General features: G+C 39.6%; 1 protein-coding gene across 1 annotated transcript in view; it reads left to right on the forward strand.

Moving 5' to 3' along the window:
• Positions 1-2,340, forward strand: part of EIF2AK2 (eukaryotic translation initiation factor 2-alpha kinase 2) — a 46,957-nt gene that overhangs the window by 9,293 nt on the left and 35,324 nt on the right. Inside the window, exon 5 of the mRNA XM_011936034.1 lies at positions 1,109-1,143. Within this exon, the coding sequence (XP_011791424.1) occupies positions 1,109-1,143 (35 nt within the window). The remainder of the gene's footprint in view (positions 1-1,108; positions 1,144-2,340) is intronic.

A 2,340-nucleotide genomic window follows, 5' to 3' on the forward strand; every position in this document is an offset into this window, starting at 1 on the left:
AGGTTGAGTCTCCCTCTGTCACCCAGGCTGGAGTGCAGTGGCGAGATCTTGGCCCATTGCCACCTCCGCCTTCCAGTTCAAGTGATTCTCCTGCCTCAGCCTCCTGAGTAGCTGGGATTACATGCACATGCACCACACCCGGCTAATTTTTGTATTTTTAGTAGAAATGGGGTTTCAACATGTTGGTCAGGCTGGTCTCGAGCTCCTGACCTCATGTTCTGCCCGCCTCAGCCTCCCCAAGGCTGGGATTACAGGCATGAGCCACCACGCCCAGCTCAGCAGCCTTTTGATTCTTTTTAAAATTAAGTTCCATTCCTCACCCTTCTACACGTCACTTCTGTCTTTCCTCACTCACCCCTATATTTTAATATATTCCTATGATTTTGCTTTTCTCTCCTACCAATGGGATAATATTTAAAGATTCTCTAATATAGTTTATTTCTGTTTTAAAAAAATAGAATTAAATTTAACATTAAAAGTAAACTTGAGATCAGATAATTTTTTAGCCTGGTGCAGTGGCACATGCCTGTAGTCTACAGCACTTGGGAGGCCAAGGTGGGAGGATCGCTTTAGCCCAGGACTTTGAGATCAGCCTAGGCAACATAGTGAGACCCCATCTCAAAAACAAACAAACAAAAACAAACAAACAAAAAACAGATAACTTTTTGGTGCACATAAGCAGGCAATGTTGAACTTAAAGCAAAATCCATGCTTTTGACGATTAGTGTTACAAGAGTATTCTGTTATAAAGAACTACAAAATCAATAAGAAAACAGCAAGCAACTCAGTAGAAAAATGTACAAAGTATATAAACAGATAGTTCAGAGAAGGGATACCCAAATGGGCAACAAATATTAAAAGCTGCTTTACTAGGTATCAGGAAAATGTAAATCAAAACAATTAGATACTATTTTAAACTCATTAGATTGGCAGAAAGTTAAGTCTTACAATACTAAGTGTTTATACAGGGTTTGATGAGAATACAGACATTGATGGACTAAGAAATTGGTCAGCGACCCATCTGGAAATACAGGAGGAAAGATAACAAGAGAAAGGAAGATGATTGATTTAGTCATCTGAAACTATTTCTCATTTTCTTTTGTTATAGAATGGTCTCAGAAATAACCAAAAGAAGGCAAAAAGGTGAGTATCATCATGCATTGAACATATTTTGATCTGAAGTTTTATTTCAGACTTATGTATTGTTTTAAATACTTGTAGGGTATTGTACACCCTTATTTGAGCAGAGTTTCAGAAGCAGAAAGCTTGAAATCTATAAAATAATTTTAGATGTGTCGAGAGATATTTGAATATATGCACATGCTACACTGTAGACATAAAGCCCTATGGGGGTATCACTCGAGTAATTGGGTTAAGAGCATTATTTTGTACGAGGCTGGCAAGGAATTGGGCTGTTTTCACTGTAGAAGTATTTTCAAGAGAAGTATATTATTTTGCAGACAAGTAAGATTAAAACAGCATAAAAACTTAGATTATAAAAAGGTCAAATGCTATGTCAATTAACTGAAGAGAAAGGCAACGATGTAAATATAGTCAGAAATGAGAGTAAGATGGCAGTAGGAGCCATTATGAGCCACCAGTATATTCTGAACAGTAGATAGATGTATTAAAGAAAGATGATTCTTGATGTAGATGCTTGGATGGAGAGAAGAGAGTTCTGTACATGATGTGCCCTCAGCCACGATTACTGTGGCAGTCAGGAGGGATGAGAGAATGTGTGACAAAGACTGTAAAGGAAGAGTGGACATGACTTGAGGGGATAGGTTCCCATAGCTGAGTGAAAGCATGAAGAAGAAGTAAAGGAGAAGGGATTTGAAGATTGCTTCACTTTGAACAGGATGCAGTGAAGAACCATGGCACTAATGGTGTTAAGAAAGTTAAGGAGTTAAGGGCTTAGAGAGAAGACAGCGGTTTGGATATGTTCAGTTTTAGGTGGTGTTTAAACTTCCATTTGCAAGTGGCTTATAGTGAGGAATGACAGCTAGGATGAGGGTGTAAGGAGATATATTTCCTGAGGTTTTGAGTCTGGAGAAAGAAAAGCAGAGGTTAGTGACACATCAACAATGAGTGTTCGAAGGTGCAAAAAGGAACCAGAGGAGGGATGAAAAAGTATTAGAGGCCAGAGGAGAACTGTAAGTATATAGTTTTATAAAGAAAAAAGTTGGCCGGGCGCGGTGGCTCAAGCCTGTAATCCCAGCACTTTGGGAGGCCGAGACGGGTGGATCACAAGGTCAGGAGTTCAAGACCATCCTGGCTAACATGGTGAAACCCCGTCTCTACTGAAAAAATACAAAAAGCTAGCCGGGCGAGGTGGCTGGC

Source organism: Colobus angolensis, unplaced genomic scaffold (genome assembly GCF_000951035.1).
Source record: "Colobus angolensis palliatus isolate OR3802 unplaced genomic scaffold, Cang.pa_1.0 Scaffold15, whole genome shotgun sequence".
Taxonomy (NCBI): domain Eukaryota; kingdom Metazoa; phylum Chordata; class Mammalia; order Primates; family Cercopithecidae; genus Colobus; species Colobus angolensis.